Source organism: Esox lucius, chromosome 19, assembly GCF_011004845.1.
Source record: "Esox lucius isolate fEsoLuc1 chromosome 19, fEsoLuc1.pri, whole genome shotgun sequence".
Classification (NCBI taxonomy): domain Eukaryota; kingdom Metazoa; phylum Chordata; class Actinopteri; order Esociformes; family Esocidae; genus Esox; species Esox lucius.
In genome coordinates this window covers 18,488,486-18,510,459 of record NC_047587.1, presented here as the reverse complement: position 1 = coordinate 18,510,459, position 21,974 = coordinate 18,488,486, and the positions used below count along the sequence as shown (strand labels likewise).

At 42.9% G+C, this 21,974-nt stretch overlaps 1 protein-coding gene across 4 annotated transcripts in view; it reads left to right on the top strand.

Annotated features, from left to right (window-relative positions):
- The window catches only part of itpr2 (inositol 1,4,5-trisphosphate receptor, type 2), a 98,429-nt gene extending 76,726 nt beyond the window's left edge, over positions 1 to 21,703 (top strand). For all 4 annotated transcript variants that reach the window (XM_013138896.3, XM_010890307.3, XM_010890304.3 and 1 more), the window contains exons 53-57: positions 47 to 177; positions 495 to 660; positions 1,353 to 1,513; positions 12,601 to 12,762; positions 20,037 to 21,703. In XM_013138896.3, the coding sequence (XP_012994350.2) occupies positions 47 to 177; positions 495 to 660; positions 1,353 to 1,513; positions 12,601 to 12,762; positions 20,037 to 20,120 (704 nt within the window). In that variant the 3' untranslated portion in view covers positions 20,121 to 21,703. The remainder of the gene's footprint in view (positions 1 to 46; positions 178 to 494; positions 661 to 1,352; positions 1,514 to 12,600; positions 12,763 to 20,036) is intronic.
- Positions 21,704 to 21,974: the final 271 nt, after the last annotated feature.

Genomic DNA, 21,974 nt, shown 5'->3' with positions numbered 1-21,974 from the left:
CGCACACACTCACACAAACACTTCTAACGGCTCTGTGTGTGTCCAGTGATGGTGGAAGATGACGATGGGACGGAGCGTGTGTGTGACACTCTGCTGATGTGCATTGTGACGGTGCTGAACCAGGGTCTGAGGAATGGAGGGGGAGTGGGCGATGTTCTGAGGAAGCCCTCCAAGGACGTGAGTTACACAGCCCGATCAGTCAACCATTCAGTCTGTTAATGAATCAGTCACTAATTCATGGATTGACAGTTTGTTCAATCAACATTTTTTTTTTAAAACAAAAGCCTACTTTTTCATGATGACGGTGGTGAATCTAATTGTGACGGTGAGGATGGAGGTGAATATAATTACAGGATGTTTTTGATGATGTTGGTGAATATAATTCTGATGGTGATGATAGTAGTGAGTATAATTCCAGAATGATTCTGATTGTGAATATAATTATGCTGATGAAGATTGTTTGATTGTTTCCAATGGGTCTGCTCATTACCCAGGAGCCTCTGTTCGCAGCCCGTGTGGTGTATGACCTCCTGTTCTTCTTCATTGTGATCATCATTGTCCTAAACCTCATCTTTGGTGTCATAATTGATACGTTTGCTGACCTGAGGAGTGAGAAACAGGGGAAGGAGGAGGTTCTGAAGACTACCTGCTTTATCTGTGGTACTCATACAGCATTACGTAGCATGACATATGTAAACCTACATAACAATACATAACACAATATAGCTAGCTGCTTCTACAGAGCACTGCATAATACTACATAGCACTATGTAAAGCTAATGATCAGGGAAATATAGTAATTTTCTATTGCTTTGTGACCCTTCAATGTTTCTTTTTATTATCCTCATCTAATTTCAGTAAATAGCAACTTTCTATATTAATTTCAGAGGTAGTTCCTGCCTGTCGATACAGATTTAGATATCATTCATTTCTCTGAGTTATTGTATGTCGTGGATGCACAAAAGACAATATAGAGGCTCTAAAATATGATTAAGTACATCCAACAAAAGCAAAAGGGGCAAGATGCATGAATTGAGAGGTTGACTGAAATTTATAGACAGTTCAGCAGGGGCCAGGACAGTCTAACGTTTGAGGAAGATTTGATGAAGTGCTAGAAGAGGAAAGTGAAGTGAAGGCAATGTTGGTCCTATATGTAATGATGTAGAAATTAGACTGATGGGGTCAGGGGAACGGTACACTTCAATGGGGTTGGTGCAAAAGTTACTGCAACATGCTTTGGGTGAAATGTCATTTATCTTCTGTCTATTTAAGAACCCCCGAAGAACAGCCGATAAGACAGAAATGTGAAGTGAGTTTGTGTGTCCGTGTGTAATTGGTGTTTTCTCTGTCAGGGCTGGAGAGGGACAAGTTTGACAACAAGACCGTGTCGTTTGAGGAGCACATCAAGTCGGAGCACAACATGTGGCACTACCTGTACTTCTTGGTCCTGGTGAGGGTGAAGGACCCCACGGAGTACACCGGGCCCGAGAGCTACGTGGCTCAGATGATCAAGGTGGGTCCCTAGTCACCACTTCCATGTTCCAGGCAGATCTAGACCTCAACGCGCATGGCTGGGTTGCACGGCACGATCCAAATTTGTCCCCTTGTGTTCAGCAGGGGGCCAGTATGGTTAAAGAAGAAACCATGCAAGCCTAGTTCAGCCAGCCCGCAATAAAATGTGTTCATCGTGGCTGCCCTCTCGAGAATCAAACCTGGGTCGTCCACGTGAAAGGCATTGTCGTTAACCACTATGCCACCGAACTGCACACATGCTGGGCATTAATATAGCCTCTTCACACTATATTATTTTCACTCATTAACATCACGCCATGTTTGAATATTTTGTTAGACACCATTAAATAGCGTTCTACTTAGTAATGTTTCTTATTAAGTTTCCCTCCACCACAAATAGTATCTATGAACTGTATGACTTTTGTCACTGGCCGTTTTAACAGCATATTAGCCAATCGTGAATGACATTGATACAATAACTGCTGTATCAATATAGGTGATGATTACTGACTTTTTCGTCAGGTGAAAAGTTGTGTAGATAGCAAGGTTTTTGTCTATCCTGATCAAATCCTCTTTTACCACTGGCCGTTTTAACAGCTAATTAGCCATTTGTGAATGACATAGATACAGTATCTATCAATATAGGTGACGATAACTAGTGATGGCCATTCGAGGCTTCGTTAGCGTTATTTTAGCAGCAGGATATTATGCTAGCAGCACTCCGATTTTCTTTATCACACTAAAAGCCACTCTCCGGGAGCCATCACCTTATCGTGGTAGAGAGTTTTGTGTGTTCCTATGAACCTGAGGGCTGTGTTGTCCAGGCCTTAGTGCTCCTGGTAGGGTTTCCCATGGCAAAGTGGTCTCAGGGGAGGAGCCAGACTAAGAATGGTTCCAAAAAAAACCCTATGCACAAACGAGGAAGAGGAGGAGTTGCCCTGCCCGGAGGAAGGCCGGGGCCCCTGCCTGGAACCAGGCCCAAAGGGATGGCTCACCGGCAAGCGCCTGGTGGCAGGGTTTGCCACAGAGCCCGGTCGGGCATAGCCCGAAAAAGCAACGTGGCACCCCCCTCTCCATCCTATGGGCCCACCACTCATGGGAGGAACTGCTGGGGTCGGGTGCGCTGCCATATGGGTGGCAGTGAAGGCCAGGGGCCTCGACGGACCAGACCCAGGTGGCAGGGGCTGGCTCTGGGGAAGTGGAACGTCACCTCTCTGTGGGGGAAGGAGCCGGAACTTGTGAGGGAGGTGGAGCGCTATCAGTTAGATCTGGTGGGGCTTACATCCACACACAGTCTTGGTTCTGGAACCATACTCCTGGATAGGGGATGGACTTTATTCTTCTCTGGAGTTGCCCAGGGTGTGAGGCGCCGGGCGGGGGTTGCGATACTCACAAGCCCCCGGCTGAGTGCCGCTATGTTGGAGTTTACCCCAGTGGATGAGAGGGTCGCCTCCCTACGCCTACGGGTTGTGGGGGGGGGGGTCTCTGACTGTTGTTTGTGCATATGCCCTGAACAGCAGTTCGGAGTACTTGGCCTTCTTGGAGACCCTGAATGGAGTCCTGTATGGGGCTCCAGTAGGGGACTCCATAATTCTGCTGGGGGACTTCAACGCACATGTGGGCAATGATGGAGACACCTGGAGAGGCGTGAACGGCCTCCCTGATCTGAACTCGAGTGGTCGTTTGTTGTTAAAGTTCTGTGCTAGTCATGGATTATCTATAACGAACACCATATTTGAACATAAGGATGCTCATAAGTGTACGTGGTACCAGCGCACCCTAGGCCGAAGGTCAATGATCGATTTTGTGATCGTGTCATCGGATCTGAGACCGCATGTTTTAGACACTCGGGTAAAGAGAGGGGCGGAGCTGTCAACCGATCACCATCTGGTGGTAAGTTGGGTCAGGCGGTGGAGGAAGACCCTGGACAGACCGGGAGTGGAGGGGATGTCTTGGATGACACGCCTCTTTAACATTGCGTGGAAGTCGGGGAAAGTGCCTAAGGAGTGGCGGACCGGGGTGGTGGTTCCCCTGTTCAAAAAGGGGGACCAGAGGGTGTGTGCCAATTACAGGGGTTTCACACTTCTCAGCCTCCCTGGGAAAGTCTACTCAAAGGTACTGGAAAGGAGGGTTCGGCAGATTGTCGAACCTCAGATTGAAGAGGAACAATGCGCATTCCGTCCTGGTCGCGGAACAACCGACCAGCTCTTTACTCTTGCAAGGATCCTGGAGGGGGCCTGGGAATATGCCCATCCAGTCTACATGTGTTTTGTGGATCTGGAGAAGGCGTATGACCGGGTCCCCCGGGAGGTGCTGTGGGAGTATGGGGTGAGGAGGTCCCTTCTGAGGGCTATCCAATCCCTGTACGTCCAAAGTGAGAGCTGTGTTCGGGTTCTCGGTGGTAAGTCGGACTCGTTCCAGGTGGGGGTTGGCCTCCGCCAGGGCTGCGCTTTGTCACCAATCCTGTTTGTAACTTTTATGGACAGGATATCGAGGCGTAGTCGGGGTGGGGAGGGGTTGCCGTTCGGTGGGCTGGGGATCTCATTGCTGCTTTTTGCGGATGATGTGGACCTGATGGCATCATCGGTCTGTGACCTTCAGCACTCAGTGGAGCGGTTCGCAGCCAAGTGCGAAGCGGTTGGGATGAGAATTAGCACCTCTACATCTGAGGCCATGGTTCTCAGCAGGAAACCGATGGAGTGCCTCCTCCAGGTAGGGAATGAGGCGTTACCCCAAGTAAAGGAGTTCAAGTATCTCGGGGTCTTGTTCGCGAGTGAGGGGACAATGGAGCGGGAGATTGGCCGGAGAATCGGAGCAGCAGGGGCGGTATTGCATTTGCTTTACCGCACCATTGTGACGAACAGACATTAAACATAAAATGTACAGACAAGATTAACTATATTAACTTATATATTTCAATTATGGCTTTTATTTTGAAGCAGTTAGCACTGCTGGCATAATATCCTGCTGCTAGAAGAATGGTAATGAAGCCTGGAATGGCCATCACTAACGATCAAGTAAAAAGACGAGAGAATCGTGAAGCCAGCGAAGTGTTGTCTTTCCTGAACAAATCCTAATATCCATCAGAACCATTTTATTTCAGGCTTCCTATTACATAGCTACATAAAAAATGTTCTGTCCTAAACCTCAGGCATAATGCATTTTGACTGTTACGGGAGGCGAACGCGGGACCTGTTGTGCCGGAGCCCTCATCTCTAACCACTATGCTATTTAACAAGTGGTAGTCAGTCACTCAGTCAGTCAGTCACTCACTCACTCACTCAGTAAGAGACATTCGCTCTTCTTAGCCGGCTCCGATTAAGCAGTCCGACAAAAACAGTCTGATAATGTACTGAATGTAGTACCACTTTTCTTCGGATTAGAGTGTCTGCTTAATGACATTTGTAATGAAGTTGATGCATAGATGAGCCTGATATAGATTGAATTTGAAAACAGTGTTTTTAATCAATGAATTCAGACTCCTGGCTGTCATTATCATGCGGACCGTCGTGGCTGTTTTAAACGTGGTACATCTCTTTTATTAGTGCACACACACACAGAAACACACTAACACCCAGTTTGGCTTGGCGTTGTATGAGTATGCAGTAGCTGTCTCAAGGTGTGTGTTCTCCTCAGCAGTCAGACACTGTGTTCCAGTCTAACTGTGAATCGCCAGCCCCTGCAGTACACTCAGAATCACCAACTCCCTTCTATTTCCCCTCTCCCCTCACCTATTCCTCGTCCACTTCCTCCTCCCTCCTCTTTTTCACTCCTCTCTTCCTCTCCTGCTTTTCTTTTTTTCTTTCTTTTTTTCTCCTTTTTCTCCAACTTGACCTCTTCTCTTCCTCTCCTTTTCCTCTCCTCTTCGTCTTCTCTTCCTCTACTCTTTCCTCTCTTCCTCTCCTCTCCTTTTCTCACACTTGGTTATAAAGCTACAGTAATTGTCTTCAATTTCCCAGAGACTAGTGTGTCCTTCTGACGTTCTCCCCGAGGGTTGTAGTGCTTTGATAGACATTTAAAGGGTGGCAGCATCAGCTCTCTCTATGGTAATATGTGCCGCAACCTGTGTAGAAAAGAAGCCATACAGAGTAGGCTTTCATGGATTGTTATTATGATGCAGTTATAATGCGTTGTTCGACCACCCAGTAATGTCTTGGAATTATCTTTGCCCGTGCAAATACACAACACCCAAACACAAAACACACTTTCCAACAGAATGAGTGTTTCCGGTTAGTAAGTACAGAATAAAAGGTCCCCGTACAAAAATAGCAGATAATTTTGTGTGTGTGCGTGTGTGTGTGTGATTAGCACAGAAAGCACAACCAGCAGGTGTACTGTAGCCACAGCTCTGTTACATAACCCATCTCAAGTGGCCCGCTAATAGCTCAGCCCTGCCTGGCAAGAATTCTCTCACTGTCTCTCTCCCTCCATTTCTCTCTTCCCTCTCTTCCTTTAATATCCTCTGTTTTTGTTAGATTTTTTCCAGCGTGTGAAATAATTATTTTTGTTCTCTCGTTATTTTGTTGGAACTGTGTTCTTTGGGCTGTGTGGGGTGGTGAACGGTGTCCCAAAACCAGCTGTCTTAGTAGGCTGTTCTCTAGGTTAGTTTCCATATACAAGGTCTTTGATATGGTTTGAGTGTTGTTTTCCTGAAGGTGGGTGTGAAATTGAAAAGTATTTCTTTCTGGATTTTGATGACTGGTCGCTGCAGTCCTAATTCAGCTGTGTGTGCCCAATTCAAGGTTTTGTCTTATGCTTTGAGAATTCTCAATGTGGTGTCTAGCCTGTTTTATAAATGATTGTTTGGTGAATGGACCCGAGACTGGCCAATCAGAGAGGGCAGTGGGTTCCAAGTATCTGTGTCCACTTCTCTCTCTACCTCTGTCCCTCCCCCGCTCCACCTTCTCCTTGTCTTTCTTTTTCTGTCCAATTCTTTCTCTCTTTTTACTACTCTCTTTACCTCTTTCTTTCTCTACCTCTCTCTGTCTACTACTCTCTATCTCAACCTCTTTTTCACTCTCTCTGTCTCTATCTCAACCTCCTTTTCTCTCCTCTGTCTGTCTCTACCTCTATCTCAACCTCTTTTTCACTCTCTCTGTCTCTACCTCTCTCACACATACTCATTATAATGCCGGGAGTCATCAGTCTCCTTAGCAACGTAGACGTCACACTTCGGTTGTGAGCGGCAACAGCACAGATGAAGACAAGCGAAGAGGGGCCTCTGAACTCGTGATCTATAGAGGCCAATGGTCAATGTGTCCCGGTGGGACAGACACACAAACACACACACGCTCTTTGTGTGAGTCAGTATTAACCTTGGTTATTCAGGCAGAAAAGATCACATCATGTGGCACAGTGTCCATCAGAGATGGATGAATTGAGCAACCTTAGTGCCCTTTCTCAAGACGCTAGGAACACAATCACATGCTGCCTGCTTTTCATAGGAGCGTGCTATACTACAAACCCCTAGAGGTTAGAATGGATGTGTCTCTCTTAGGTGAGGTTGTGTCCATGGCACACATGTACCCTCAGCTGTAGTGCTATGTAAGTGACATACCAAATAAACAGAGTGCATACAGAGGGGACCAGACCTGACCTTCCGGTACTGGTATGCTCCACTACTAGTATGTTCATTGCGGGTATATTGCAAACGTATAGCACTGTCTCCTCAACAGTTTCCAAAGCAGTTAGTAGAGTTGAAGATCACAGTAAATTAGTCACTAGAGCTGTATGAGATTAGTATGTCCCTGCTGATGATGACTCCTCCACCATGGATGATGCTGGCCAATGTGCTTCACTCGTGGGTCTTCCCTGCTGATGATGACTCCTCCACCCTGAATGATGCTGGCCAATGTGCTTTGCCCATGGGTCTTCCCTGCTAACGATGCTTCCTCCACCCTGGATGATGGTGGCCAATGTGCTTCGCCCGTGGGTCTTCCCAGCCACTCGGCAGTTAGTAGTCCAGTAAAGGCTTGCACCTAGACTGTGTTGATCAGCTACGAAAGAGCACATTCAACCGCTGTGTTACCATGTAGACCCCAAGGAGGTTGTGAAGGTTTGAGAGATCTGCTGACAGTCCTCTGGTATATTCCAGTTGTTTGACCTGACCCTGTCATTTGACTTGATTTCTGCCATGGGCTGTGATTGTTCATATTAGCAAATATTAGCACACAGTTCAGAGTTTAGTTTATCGACTGCGCACATCCAGTAAAATGTACATTATGGTTTAACTGGCTGCTCAACAGTAATTAGTCATATGAGACGAATCAAGAAAACAAGACGTCATGCCCTTTCACTCTATTTCAGTCATAAGTACAACAACAACTTGTTACAACTTTGTCATGAAGTCTGATGGGTTATAACAGTCATCTGGTTACTAGACACACCAAAGTCAAGTTCAATCCCCTTTACAAACATGAGCTCAAAATAATTCCCCTCACCCATGGTCATCCATAGGCTCTGATTGAAAACCATTATTCAATCAGTTTGCTTTGAATAATTAGATGCTATTGTAAAGGTTACGTTATCGCCTTTGTAGATCCTTTGTAATTGGATCTAGTAAGCATGCTTAATCCATTGGTAACACTGAGTCTCTATGTTTAAACGGGACCAGTTGTCCCCAGTTGTTCAAAATGTCTTTGAGCTCCAAAGTGGCCCTGTTTGTTCCTCTGTGTTGTGAGAGGAAGGGCTTTTTTATGTTCTACACCAATCTACCACCTTTCATCTGACCAAAGGACCAGCTCAAATCCAAGGGCCAGTGTTGTTTATCAAACTCCGGACATTACATTTGTTGGTTGACATGAAGAAAATAGCAAGAAAATAGAAAATAGACCAGGGATGCTTTGGAGCCTCAAAAAGAATGCATGAGCAGAACCCCATACCTACTGTTAAATATTGTGGTGTACCTTTGATGAGATGGAGCTCCTGGGACTCCCATTAAATTTAGTGGCATTATGAACTGTGCCATCATGGGATACAATTCCCTGCTTCAATTGGAGTTGTGGTGGAGGGCCTTCTTTGCATATCCCTCTCTCTCTCTGAGGAACCCGCTGAGAATGGGATCAGCCATTTTATATATCCCTGGAGCTATTAGAGTGAACTACTTCGCTAAAAGGTGCAACTAAAAATGTTTCAATGTTTCGGCTTGCCTAACGGGCTGTGTCCACTAGGCATTTTAAAGATAAAAATTGGCTACCGAAATTTTGCCTCCAGTGATTTGTCAGTGGCGTCATGTGACTATGTGCGTGAGGTTAGTATGGATAAGCTGGCATGAGAGGTGCAGGAAAATAGAGCTCCTCATTAATGCAAATTTGAGACGAATTTCGCTAGCCGCCTTTGGCCGATAGCCAAACTGAAAAGGTGTTTTTATTCCTCCTTTCCGCAGTATCGCTGTGAAAAGTTCCTATCATAGCCTAATATCTCACTATTCTGAAAAAATCTATAATTGCAGTGTCCGGATTTCCAGAGCTGTACAATGTGTCCATGTTCAAATACTACTATTGAGTGGGAAGACATTTCATTTTGTACTAATAATGGCTAGTTAAACTAATCAATCATCAAATAGGCAATGACTACATTATCTACTGTAGCCTAGTACTGCCCTGTAGCTACTTTCTTTTCCTATAGAACAATTTGAATTATTTTTAATTTGGTTTATTTTTGTTAACCTAATTATGCCTTATCCTTACCTGTGCACAAAAAAGTGGATTGACGTCATAATACTGCTAGCCACATAAGCTTCCTTCATTGATAAGACAATAAAACAAGGAACATGCCCACAAGCACCCGGCGAACAGCGAAACAAGTGAAAATGCTAAACGCCTAGTGGACACAGCCCATATGAGGTTCCTTATTGCTTTTAAAAGCAACTCCGTTACAGCAGTAAAATGTATATGATGTCATACCAGTGATATATAGTCTGTCCACGATTAATTAATTTCCCCCCTACCAATGTTATAAAATGCTCAAATGTACAGTGACTATAAACGTTCACATGAATTGCAGATGTAGAAATGCTCTGTCATTTGTAAGAGACACCACATCCGTTCATCCTGTCTCTCTTATATTACACACATCCTCTTCTTCCTGTCTCTGATATTACAAACGTCCTCTTATTCCTGTCTCTGATATTACACACATCCTCTTCTTCCTGTCTCTGATATTACAAACGTCCTCTTCTTCCTGTCTCTGATATTACAAGCGTCCTCTTCTTCTTGTCTCTGATATTACATACGTCCTCTTCTTCCTGTCTCTGATATTACACACGTCCTCTTCTTCCTGTCTCTGATATTACACACGTCCTCTTCTTCCTGTCTCTGATATTACACACATCCTCTTCTTCCTGTCTCTCTGATATTACACAGGTCCTCTTCTTCCTGTCTCTGATATTACACAACCTTTTCTTCCCATCTTTCTGTTTTTACACAGATCCTCTTCTCATCTGTCCATTATTACACTGATCTTTTTATTCCCATCTCTGTTATTACACCAACACTTTTTGTTCATCTCTCTGTTATTACACATTCAGTACCAGTCAAAGGATTGGACACTTACCCATTCACTTGAATGTTTTCTTTTCCCATTTTTCTCTTATTACACATTCTCTTCCCATCTCTCCCTGTGTTATTACACATTCTCTTGCCATCTCTCCCTGTGTTATTACACATTCTCTTGCCATCTCTCCCTGTGTTATTACACATTCTCTTCCCATCTCTCCCTGTGTTATTACACATTCTCTTGCCATCTCTCCCTGTGTTATTACACATTCTCTTGCCATCGCTCCCTGTGTTATTACACATTCTCTTCCCATCTCTCCCTGTGTTATTACACATTCCTTTGCCATCTCTCCCTGTGTTATTACTTATTCTCTTCCCATCTCTGTCATTACATAAGAGGGAGAATAAAATCCTGTTCTCATCCAGTTCTCACATGTATGTTGTACCAGCCATTCAGTATCTTTGCATGGCACTCTCAGCACCTTTTTAAAGTATTTTGGCCAAAACTGCACCTATTGTCTTACATAACTCCAGCTGATGAGGATCTATATGTCTCACTGGACTTTATCTCATAAAACCAGAAAAAGATTCACACACATCTGCTTTACTACCACACACAAATCAGCGCATAAACAGACCCACAAGCACAAATATAATCCACACGCACACCAGTAGATGCAAAAGATAAACATCCACCCACATGCACATAGTAATCTCTGTGCCGCAGCCTCGTGCAGTCACGCCTCAGCATGTCTGTAGCGTGTTTACTAAACCAGGAGTTTCCGGACTTCTTCAAGGATCCCTAGAGATTATCAGCCCTTATGTGAACCCCTTCCAGAAAAAACTCTTCGTTTTGCCTATTAGGCTCCTGAGAGCTGCTTGAGCTCTGCGATGAACAACAGTGGTAATCCTTTTGTACACACCTGATGGAAATGGTTGCAGTTTAAAAACACATTTTTCAAATTCAAGCACGCTTTCTTCAATAGTTATGTGCTGTCTCATACTGGCCAGCTCAAGCATTTGGGCCCATAGAGCAGGGCCTGTATGCCCGTCGATAGTATGGCCATGATGACAGCTGGTGTACAGAGTGACGGTCCTCCTTGCTCTGTCTGCCAGTCATGTTGTTTCTGTCCCTTCTTGCAGGAAGATGGTGGGCGGGGCTGAGAGCCGTCCGTGCTGATTGGGTGTGTCAGTTATAAATGGCTTGTCCAGTCGGACTGTAATTTGTTAACTTTGGAACAATGTTTTTTTTATATACATATAATACAACCTTGCACATTCTTCATATAATGACGGCCTGGTCCCATTCAGCACTCTTACCTTACCATTTTGCACACATTTTATTTAATATTCTTTCACTACCTTTGGAGATACAAAGGATCTGAAACATACTGAATGGATGGCTTGTCTTGTGAGTATGCTGGCCATAGAATAATTGAGAAATTTTCTGTTTGAGGCATATTCATGTATTATCATGTTGAAACATGACATTATAGCGGTGGCGAAGCTGGAAGGGGTTGGTCCAGGTGTTACATGTTATCTGGAGTTGTGAGGCTGGTTGGACGGACTGCAGAATTCTCTAAAACAGTGTTAAATTCAGCTTTTGTTCGAGTGATTAACATCACGTTTGTGTGCCTGATGCCAGAGACATCGGTGGCATTGGGTAGTGTGAAAAATCTGTACATTTTAGAGTGGCCTTTTATTGTCCCCAGCAAAATGTGCAACCGTACAGTGATCATGCTGTTTAATTAGCTTCTTGATCCAAATATGTCATGTGGATAGATGTGTTGATAAAGGAGAATACTCAGTGTTGAGAGAAAGACACAGAGAATGTAACCCTTTTAACGCACAATAGCAGAATTATCTGATATTCGCCACCATAAATATTAGTTAGATCAAAGTGTTCCTTTTGGAATAATCTCATTTATATTTTCAAATGTCAGAAATGCTATTACATTCAAAGCCATACCTCAAAAATGTTGAACTGCAACAATGAAAACATGAGAAATACTCAGTTAACTGTACTCACTCCCACTAAGGCAACTTCAGATGTTTGTTGTGCCAGGCTCATACAGTATGTGCACAAGCCTGGGGATGAGTTACTTTTGGAATGGTTTTGAAGAAGGCTGCATTTCCAATTAAATGGTTCCAGTGATAAGTAATGTTTATGGTTTTTGTTGAAATATTTTTTTTTATATATAAATGAGGGAGCTATTTATAAGAGCCTCATTCAACAGAACCTGCCTCTCTCACGTTCTGTTTGTCTGTCTGTCCGCATGTCTATCTGTCTGTCTTTCATTCATTCTGTTTGGGTATATTGTTTTTTCCCCTCCCTCACTCACTGTTTTTATCTCTTTCTGCCATCCCCCTCCCTCATTTACTTGTCTTCCTTTTTCCCTCCATTTCTCTGTGTTTCATCTCCAGCCTTCCTCCTTACCCTCTTCCTGTCACCGGTATTAGCTGTTTAAACACTGCTGTACTTTGAGGCACCTTTCTAATTGAATAGAGATAGTATCGGCTATGTAAACACATGGAATTTGTGCAAATAGGTTGTTTTGAAATGTAGTCCCTCTCCCTCCATCTTTTTCTCCAGGAGAAGAACCTTGACTGGTTTCCCCGGATGCGGGCTATGTCTCTGGTGAGCAGTGAGGGGGACAGTGAGCAGAATGAAATGCGCTCCCTGCAGGAGAAGCTGGACAACACTGTCACACTGGTGTCCCAGTTGTCCTCCCAGCTGTCCGAGCTAAAGGAGCAGGTATAGTACCACCCTTGAACAAGGCACTAGTTTATACATTTCTAACAAGGCCAAATAACAACTGGCCATGTTAAAGAGGGAATAGTGATGTTCTTGAACAATGCATTCTTTAAGACACAATGAACCAGGCTTCATAGAATCTTCAGTATTAGTATCTTGTTCATTTTTTGTATAATTAGTATCATTTGATCAGCTCATCTTGTTGGAGTAGAACAAACTAGTGGCTCCCTGTTTCTGTCTGTTTTTGAGTGCTTATTGCCTTTCGGACACAGGTTGGTAGTTAAGGGTTACTGTCTTGTTGATCTCCCTGGTAGGCAATGGTCTATTATGTCAGTATTTGGTCTGAGTCTTGTCCAAACACTATGGACTTTTTTCACTGGCATTTATTTGAGTCAGAACTGTAATCAGCATCAAATTTGGCCCTTAAGACCCAAAACTATGGAATCAGCTTTCCACTATATTTTTCTTAGTGTGTTGTTGAAATGTCTGATACTGTTAATTTTTTGTTTCCCGGGCCTCATTTAAAAAAAAATTATACTTGTGAAAATGTGCTCTTTATCTACTAGCAAGTGAAAACATTTATTGTCTTTCTCAACAAGTGGTTGAAATAATTTCGGCAAGTGATTTGTGCAAATAGGAGGAAAACCTATTCATGAAAATAAAAAAGCAGGTTAGGCCTACAAAGGCCTTATGCAAACATTAGTTAAAATCTGCTGTTTATTCAAGGGTATTTCTTTAGTTTTACTATTTTCCTTTGTTGTAGAATAATATTGAAAACATTGTAACTATAAAATGACACATGAAATCATGTAGCAACCAAAAAGGTGTTCAGCAGATCCAAATACATTTCATACTCTTATTCTTCAAAGTAGCAACTTGGTATTCTCTTAACCAGCTTCATGAGGTAATTACCTGGAATGCATTTCAGTTAACACAGGGTGCCTTGTTAAAAATAATTTGTGGAATTTCTTTCCTTCTTATGCTTTTGAGCCTTAAGAAGGACAAAAATTCCATTTACATGTACAGTTGCAAAAATCATCAAGCGCTATAATGAAACTGGCTGCCACAGGAAAGGAAGACCCAGATGCCTCTGCTGCAGAGGATAAGTTAATTAGAGTTACCAGCCTCAGAAATTGTCAATTAACTGCACCTGAGACTTTAGCCCAAATAAATGTTTCACAGAGTTCAAGAAACAGTGAATATCTGTCCTTTGGTCTGATTAGTCCAAATTTGAAATGTTTGGTTCCAACCGCTGTGTCATTGTGAGAGACAGAATCGGTGAACGGAGGATCTTCGCATGTGTGGTTGTCACCATGAAGCATGGAGGAGGATGTGTGATGGTGTGGGGGTGCTTTGATGGTGACACTGACTGTGATTTATTTAAAATTCAAGGCACATCAAACAGCAAGGCTCCCACAGCGGTTCTTTACCCTTTTTTTCTTACCAGATGATTCCGTAAATGTATTATTTCCTAGTTTTGATATCTTTACTATTACTCCACCATGTAAAAAATATTAGAACTAAAGAAATATCCATTGAATGTGTTGTCTCTTTCAGACTATTTTGCTTTTATATTTTTAGACCTTTTGCTTTGATACAACAACATGGCCTGCTCTTTTATATCAGCCTATACTAAGTCAGAACATTGAAACCTAAGTATGTTGTTGTATATTCATACAGTAGGGCTGCACAATTAATCAAAATATAATCGAAATTGCGATATTGCCATGCAATATCCAAATCACCAACGTACGCAATTTTCAGCTCAAAATTTTTTGAATGATATGCGCTTCACGTGAGGCAACAGGCATGCGTCGTATGTCCGTAATTGTTTTTCTTGAGGGTGCTGTATGTATTTTTGTAGATTACTTAAATACCTGGACTCATTTTGTTTAAAAACGTGTTTTTCGATGTTAGTTTGGGTAACATACACTACAAATGATTATTAAACATTACGGCTTCAATGTCGGTGCCTACAAACAAACTTAATATGGGAGAAAATATTCCTCAAGGGTTGAGAAATGTTGATTTAAGAATCACGTAGGGCAACCGCACAAACATAGCAAACGCCATTGCATTGAATAAGCAGTTACACGAATAGTTCGACACAGGTTGCACTTTTCAAATTGGTAATAGGCCCAAGTGTAAAATAGAAAACACTGAACTTTAACTACGTTTTCATTCAGTTTAATAGCACATTAAGTGAGATTATCTGCGCTATTTACACCCATGTCTGAAAGTCAGACCATAACCGTAATTGCAATATTTGTCAAAGAAATCGCATTTCATAGTTTTACCAAATCGTGCAGCCCTATCATACAGTAACAATTGAGCAACAATTATAATTTTGTGTTGACGTGTTTGCTGTAGTATTTAGCTTATTTTAAAATTGTTTGCGATTTAAAATTGCATGGACATGTATACAACAGGCAGCTTGCATATTTAGTTTTGCATGTAATTCACTGTAAAGTAATGAAAACTTTCTGCCCATACAGCTAAAGAAATGTGATAAAAAATTGCCATCCCATCTTTCTGTTTTTACACAGATCCTCTTCTCATTTCTCTGTTATTACACATTTTCTTCCCATCTCTCCCTGTGTTATTACACATTCTCTTCACATCTCTCCCTGTGTTATTACACATTCTCTTCACATCTCTCCCTGTGTTATTACATATTCTCTTCCCATCTCTCCCTGTGTTATTACACATTCTCTTCCCATCTCTCCCTGTGTTATTACACATTCTCTTCACATCTCTCCCTGTGTTATTACACATTCTCTTCCCATCCCTCCCTGTGTTATTACACATTCTCTTCCCATCTCTGTCATTACATAAAAGGGAGAATAAAATCCTCCAGTTCTCACATGTATGTATCACATACAGTATCTTTGCATGGCACTCTCAGCACCTTTTTAAAGTATTTTGGCCAAAACTGCACCTATTGTCTTACATAACTCCAGCTGATGAGGATCTACACTCACCTAAAGGATTATTAGGAACACCATACTAATACTGTGTTTGACCCCCTTTCGCCTTCAGAACTGCCTTAATTCTACGTGGCATTGATTCAACAAGGTGCTGAAAGCATTCTTTAGAAATGTTGGCCCATATTGATAGGATAGCATCTTGCAGTTGATGGAGATTTGTGGGATGCACTTCCAGGGCACCAAGCTCCCGTTCCACCACATCCCAATGATGCTCTATTGGGTTGAGATCTGGTGACTGTGGGGGACATTTCAGTACAGTGAACTCATTGTAATGTTCAAGAAACCAATTTGAAATGATTCAAGCTTTGTGACATGGTGCATTATCCTGCTGGAAGTAGCCATCAGAGGATGGGTACATGGTGGTCATAAAGGGATGGACATGGTCAGAAACAATGCTCAGGTAGGCCGTGGCATTTAAACGATTCCCAATTGGCACTAAGGGGCCTAAAGTGTTCCAAGAAAACATCCCCCACACCATTACACCACCACCACCAGCCTGCACAGTGGTAACAAGGCATGATGGATCCATGTTCTCATTCTGTTTACGCCAAATTCTGACTCTACCATCTGAATGTCTCAACAGAAATCGAGACTCATCAGACCAGGCAACATTCTTCCAGTCTTCAACTGTCCAATTTTGGTGAGCTCGTGCAAATTGTAGCCTCTTTTTCCTATTTGTAGTGGAGATGAGTGGTACCCAGTAGGGTCTTCTGCTGTTGTAGCCCATCCGCCTCAAGGTTGTGCGTGTTGTGGCTTCACAAATGCTTTGCTGCATACCTCGGTTGTAACACTTTTGCCCACAGGACTGCAGCATACTGGATGTTTTTCCCTTTTCACACCATTCTTTGTAAACCCTAGAAATGGTTGTGCGTGAAAATCCCAGTAACTGAGCAGATTGTGAAATACTCAGACCGGCCCGTCTGGCACCAACAACCATGCCACGCTCAAAATTGCTTAAATCACCTTTCTTTCCCATTCTGACATTCAGTTTGGAGTTCAGGAGATTGTCTTGACCAGGACCACACCCCTAAATGCATTGAAGCAACTGCCATGTGATTGGTTGATTAGATAATTGCATTAATGAGAAATTTAACAGGTGTTCCTAATAATCCTTTAGGTGAGTGTATATGTCTTACTGGACTTTATCTCATAAAACCAGAAAAAGATTCACACACATCTGCTTTACTACCACACACAAATCAGTGCATAAACAGACCCACAAGCACAAATATAATCCACAGGCACACCAGTAGATGCAAAAGATAAACACCCACCCACATGCACATAGTAATCTCTGTGCCGCAGCGTCGTGCAGTCACGCCTCATCATGTCTGTAGCGTGTTTACTAAACCAAGAGTTTCCTAACTTCTTCAAGGATCTCTAGAGATTATCAGCCCTTATGTGAACCCCTTCTGGAAAAAACTATTCGTTTTGCCAATTAGACTCCTGAGAGCTGCTTGAGCTCTGCGATGAACAACAGTGGTAATCCTTTTGTACACACCTGATGGAAATGGTTGCAGTTTAAAAACTCATTTTTCAAATTCGAGCATGCTTTCTTCAATAGTTATGTGCTGTCTCATACTGGCCAGCTCAAGCATTTGGGCCCATAGAGCAGGGCCTGTATGCCCGTCGATAGTATGGCCATGATGACAGCTGGTGTACAGAGTGACGGTCCTCCTTGCTCTGTCTGCCAGTCATGTTGTTTCTGTCCCTTCTTGCAGGAAGATAGTGGGTGGGGCTGAGAGCCGTCCGTGCTGATTGGGTGTGTCACCAAGTGGCAGTATAAGGACAGCCTGGTCCCATTCAGCACTCTTACCTTACCATTTTGCACACATTTTACTGGTGTGCATGTTTCATAGTTTTACCTAATCGTGCAGCCCTATCATACAGTAAAGATTGAGCAACAATTTGTGTTTTGTATTGACATGTTTGCTGTAGTATTTAGCTTATTTTAAAATTGTGTGCAATTTCTATACACAACAGATGTTTAGTTTCACATGTAAAGTTTAGTAAAGTTTAATTTCACATGTAAAATTGCCATCCCTTTCTGTTAGGACATACACTCACCTAAAGGATTATTAGGAACACCTGTTCAATTTCTCATTAATGCAATTATCTAATCAACCAATCACATGGCAGTTGCTTCAATGCATTTAGGAGTGTGGTCCTGGTCAAGACAATCTCCTGAATTCCAAACTGAATGTCAGAATGGGAAAGAAAGGTGATTTAAGCAATTTTGAGCGTGGCATGGTTGTTGGTGCCAGACGGGCCGGTCTGAGTATTTCACAATCTGCTCAGTTACTGGGATTTTCACGCACAACCATTTCTAGGGTTTACAAAGAATGGTGTGAAAAGGGAAAAACATCCAGTATGCGGCAGTCCTGTGGGCAAAAGTGTCTTGTTGATGCTAGAGGTCAGATGAGAATGGGCCGACTGATTCAAGCTGATAGAAGAGCAACTTTGACTGAAATGACCACTCGTTACAACCGAGGTATGCAGCAAAGCATTTGTGAAGCCACAACACGCACAACCTTGAGGCGGATGGGCTACAACAGCAGAAGACCCTACCGGGTACCACTCATCTCCACTACAAATAGGAAAAAGAGGCTACAATTTGCACAAGCTCACATAATTGGACAGTTGAAGACTGGAATAATGTTGCCTGGTCTGAGGAGTCTCGATATCGGTTGAGACATTCAGATGGTAGAGTCAGAATTTGGCGTAAACAGAATGAGAACATGGATCCATCATGCCTTGTTACCACTGTGCAGGCTGGTGGTGGTGGTGTAATGGTGTGGGGGATGTTTTCTTGGCACACACTAGGCCCCTTAGTGCCAATTGGGCATTGTTTAAATGCCATGGCCTACCTGAGCATTGTTTCTGACCATGTCCATCCCTTTATGACCACCATGTACCCATCCTCTGATGGCTACTTCCAGCAGGATAATGCACCATGTCACAAAGCTCGAATCATTTCAAATTGGTTTCTTGAACATTACAATGAGTTCACTGTACTGAAATGTCCCCCACAGTCACCAGATCTCAACCCAATAGAGCATCATTGGGATGTGGTGGAACGGGAGCTTGGTGCCCTGGAAGTGCATCCCACAAATCTCCATCAACTGCAAGATGCTATCCTATCAATATGGGCCAACATTTCTAAAGAATGCTTTCAGCACCTTGTTGAATCAATGCCACGTAGAATTAAGGCAGTTCTGAAGGCGAAGGGGGGTCAAACACAGTATTAGTATGGTGTCCCTAATAATCCTTTAGGTGAGTGTACATGACCTAATTTCCAGTAGTTCCAGTAAAACTGATAAGGGTTTTATTCTCACCATAAAAGGTGAATCCAGGGTGTTTTTCAGGCACAGTTATAATGGTCAATGCATTTTTAGTGTTTTACAACTGATGCTTCTCAGTATCTGTGTTTGCAAGCAGACCGTTCCGAATTTGTGCACGCTGAAATTTGGACACTTATGCAACTGAGGCCCCTCAGATTGAAATCATCCGTGTAGTTTCGATCGTCAACCACATATCAGTTTCTTCATCCTACTTGACCGAGATGCTCTCCGCTCACATCGTGACATCAGCGGGGTTATGTTAACCCAGGTCATTCCTCTTCACACGCACTTGTCATTTTCCATGAGGTTATCATGTGTTTCTGCGCTTAGCCATGTCCCTCCATGACCTCCCAGAAGGCTGGTGGGTGTTGGGCTGACTCGTCGGGATGCTGCAGACAGTGTGACCAGTCATCACTCCCCCATCACCTGACTGCATTTAGTCACAGGCCTCCCCCTGTGTTTCCCTGTTCTGCATCCCAGATGTGTGTGCATAGGGAACCCTCCTGGATGGTGTAAATGAACACAGCCCTCTCAGACGCTCAGAGGGAATGTGTTCTGTTTCATAGTAAAGCTGAAACAGAACAGGAGCCATGCATTGGAGGCTGGTGAGGATGGTGTCACCAGCAGAACAGTGTTTGCCCAGGAGGGATGTTAAGGAATCCACTCGAGTCCTTAACAATTGTTTCTGAATTATTACTTAGAGCCGGCAAATATGTGAGACAGGAAATGGGGGATTGTAAGGCCAGGCATGTATGAAAGCTGAGCCAGTGATTCCAGAAACAGCCCAGTACATGGTGTTTCTTCTTACTAAGGAGGAGTATCAGAATCCATGTTATGAAGTTTAAGCCGAAGACCTCCGTGAAAGACTGTTCTCAAATTGACTCAACGTTTCAGTTCAACTATCTGACATTAGGCCTAACCTTTTTCCTTCTCCCACGTCCCCCAGATGACAGAGCAGCGGAAGAATAAACAGAGGATGGGCTTCCTGGGGCCTTCTGGTGCCAACAACCACCTCCTCCCACAACACTGAGGGGCCTGGGGCCTCCTTATCACAGAGAACTACACTGGAGGTGCACAGTAACCACACACAATCAAATTGATGCTGCCAGTGGCTACTGGCCCACATGCATACTTTACTCCATCAGGTCCTTGTATTCCAAACACTTAGTGTTGTTAGACAGTCATTCAACTACTCATCCAACATCACCCTCAGACATTTCCTTTAGGACCACAGTCATTCGGCTCTTTTCTGGCAGTAAGACTGAAAAAGATGACCGGTATGCCACAAATTAGCCAGTGTATTATCAGACTGGGGGTCAAGGGAGAAGGTGAATGGTTGAATATCAAATAGGCAACCCTATGCACAGCCACACTTCCTTCTATATTCTGTCGGAGACTGAGATGAAGACAGAAACAGGGCTATGTGTGGGTCAGGTATTGGTACAATGTAATGATGGATGATGTTGTTCAGCTTTTTTTGGTCTTTTGGAAAAGGTTGTACATGTCATGTCATGTTATTGTGAAGAATTTTCTTCATAGCCTGAACCCAGATCAGTTTACATTATTGGCAACTCCAGTTACAATAATAAAAGCAATTACAAACTTGTCAAAAACTGATATGGGAACAGGCTATGTTCTAAACAGCATTTTAGATAATTTTGATACGTTTTGATATGACCTATTAACTTGTGAACATAACTGGAGTATTAATAGTTTTTACTGTGGAATAGAACTGGAACATTGAATGTTCCGTCTGGCTGCCTTAAGTGGTAACACTGCTTCTTCATCTCAATCTTTATGACGGTGATAGTCAACGTTCTCAATATCCTGCACTTTTATCAATATTGACATACAACTGGAGAAATGGATTTGCATGTGACATTGCTTTTTTTAACACTTTACTCAACCTTAATGCTTCATGACAGTGTCATAAACATGTTCTAAAGTTTCATAGCATTTCCATGTCTCAAAGAAATATTAAAACAATGTTATGAGACATATGTACATGTGTGTTGGCATCAGCCTTAGCTTCATGACATATTTACAGCAGTGTTATATAGCATTACAGCACTGAGTACAAGTGTTAACTTTTCTATCAAAGGGCTTTCTGTGATAAGGGAATAAGGGAATTGCTTCACTGCATTACATGCCTTTACTACACATGTTGTACATAGTCTATAAATAACAGTATGAAAAGAAAATGTATTTGAAGATAATCTGATTATCTGTGTGGAATTTACTTGAAAGGAAGAATGTAGTCATGACCAACTGGAGATGATGTGCTTGTGTCCTTTACATCATTAACTCAGTCATGTTGATAGAGATTTGGGGTAATACTGTAACTGTGGTCTGCATCTGAAGTGGTTCCTAGTGTAGTGCTTTTGACCAGGGAAGCTCAGCCATGTAAAGTAATCTCACTCAGTCAAATGAAATGCTTAGTTTAATATGTGTAAAAGTTGTATGTGTGTAAAGGTTTTAATCTTTCACAGTCACAAGACAAATCGAGGCGATCACTTAGGAGGGAACGCCCTTTGATCCTTTTTTTCTAAAGAGATCCAGTGTGTTTCATGTTGTTCCGATACTATATTATAATAAATCTATGATAAGACAGGATGTTTCTGCCTTGAGTTGGTCACTGTCTCTGTGTGTTTAACTGTGTTGGGGTTGAAGTAGATGTTATTTTTGGTTTATATGTTCAAGGGGGGGGGGGGGCAGACACACACCCTCTGTCCTAGACTGGGGTAATCTGAAATTGACTGATGCTCACGGTAAATGTCATGCTTTATTAATTAGCCCTAATCACAATGCAGCCATTGTGCCTCAATACAGCTTCACCTCATCTAATTAGCTGGATAATATCAGAGTTACTAACATGCATAAGAAG